General features: G+C 40.9%; 1 protein-coding gene across 1 annotated transcript; it reads right to left on the reverse strand.

Moving 5' to 3' along the window:
- Positions 1–58: 58 nt before the first annotated feature.
- LOC111667330 (rod cGMP-specific 3',5'-cyclic phosphodiesterase subunit alpha-like) lies at positions 59–1,717 on the reverse strand (the record flags this gene model as incomplete). The annotated part of the gene is made up of 4 exons (XM_023423012.1): positions 59–212; positions 472–555; positions 1,472–1,546; positions 1,654–1,717. Coding segments are annotated over 4 exons (377 nt in total), but the record flags the coding sequence as incomplete, so codon positions are not given.
- Between the last annotated feature and the right edge of the window lie 62 nt (positions 1,718–1,779).

The following is a 1,779-nucleotide window of genomic DNA, read 5'->3' on the forward strand; positions in this document are numbered from 1 at the left end:
TTCACAACTTTCCAGCAATTCATTGCAGTTGTGTGATTATTCCAAAGAATCACTGCACCTTTACTGCCGGAAGCTGCCTCTTTGGCAGCCTTCTCTTCCTCAATAACTTTGAGTTTAGCTTCATACTCTTCTTTTTTAGCATTCCACTCCTTCCTGTTATTGAGGATGCCGTCCAGCATGGGAGTGATTTGTGGGTGGAAGCGAGAGAACTCCTGCACAGAAAAGGGTCAGAAACAGATAATGTAGAAAAAAATACATCAAAGAAAACATAACAGTTAAGGTAAGGGGATTTGTTCATACTTGTTCATGCTCCAATGAAAATACTGTTAGTGGGAACTCCATCATCAACTGGCCCTTATTTTTATTTTATCAGATTGTACAAAGTTGCACAATAAATATTAAAATGGACCCGGACCCCCTTTTTTTTTTTTCAAGTAAACTGAAAAGAGTACAGTCAATGTGAAACATTACCTTGTAGACAAACGTGCAGACAAAGTCAATGAAACCACACTGTAGCTTTGGAAGCTCAGCTGCCTTGTTCCTGTCCATCATGGGCTGGTGGGAGGGACAGAAACAGTTTATAGCGCTCAACATATCAGTTCAGCACATCAGTGACAACTGCTGCTGCTCAAGTGATTGAAGACGTAATGCTTCTGGCTTTGTACAGTATCTTTCTACATCACTACCGTTGCAATACAACTTTCAACCATCACTGGCAGCACTCGAGCACGTGAGGGAGGAAGAAGAAATGATGCACCATCTTGAATATTGTGGTGTTTTGTTGTGTTAACATCCTTGCGTTAATCATTGCCTGAAATGATTGAGTCACTAGATTCGGGACTGGATCGACACTCGACATGTGTAGGTGTAGGCTGGTTAGACACACTACAACAAGATTAATTTATTGGGTTCTGTCTTTACCGACCAACAAAAGAGTTATCAGTCTGTCTGTACCCCTTGCTTCTGGATGTGTCGATAAGGCAATTGTCCAGAGGATAGTCTGAAGTTACCAGTCAACGAAAAGCAAAGGCTTGAATTTTCCTGAATCCCGAATTTGCCACATAAATATGAACAAGCAACATAAACAGTGATACCACTGAGCTGCAATGAACAGTCTCTGATCACAGAAATATCAATCGGCAAACATTTTGATAAATTGATTAATTGTTTTAATAATTTTTTTAAAGCTACAATGTCTGGTTCCAGCTTCATCAATGTGAGGATTTGTTGATTTTTTTCCTGCACTATATTATTTTAAATGAGATATTTTGGGCTTTTGGACTGCTGCTACCAAGGACTCTGAGAAAATGTGATGGGGTATTCATCACCATTTTCAGACATTTCATCGATCAAACGATTGGCCGACAACGTAAATAACTGTTAGTTGCAGCCTGTACCACGGACAGCCTACACAGTTATTTACTGGTATTAACATGTGCACATTCTCTCACACATATACAATTCAACTCACAATGGGTTGCTGTTCCAGTACTGTCCTCTCCAGGTCACCCTGCTCCCAAAACTCTGCTGCTACAGACAAGGCAACCTGAAAGACGTACACAAACACACACACACACACACACACACAGGACAGTCATCTTTAGAGAAACAGCTTTGTGAGACTTTGACTTTTGAGATTTTTGGGCTTCTTACCTTGCTCTGCACCTCCCAAGGCTTGGTGATAGCAGACAAGTCACATGCGGTCATCATCATAGCCCTGGAGTGGAAAAGATGTCAAGAATCAGAGAAATGTCAAGGAACAAAGAACTTTGTGTGTGT

The sequence above is a fragment of the Seriola lalandi genome, unplaced genomic scaffold (assembly GCF_002814215.2).
Source record: "Seriola lalandi dorsalis isolate HSWRI2012SDOR001 ecotype SW California unplaced genomic scaffold, Sedor1 jcf7180002003449, whole genome shotgun sequence".
Lineage (NCBI taxonomy): Eukaryota > Metazoa > Chordata > Actinopteri > Carangiformes > Carangidae > Seriola > Seriola lalandi.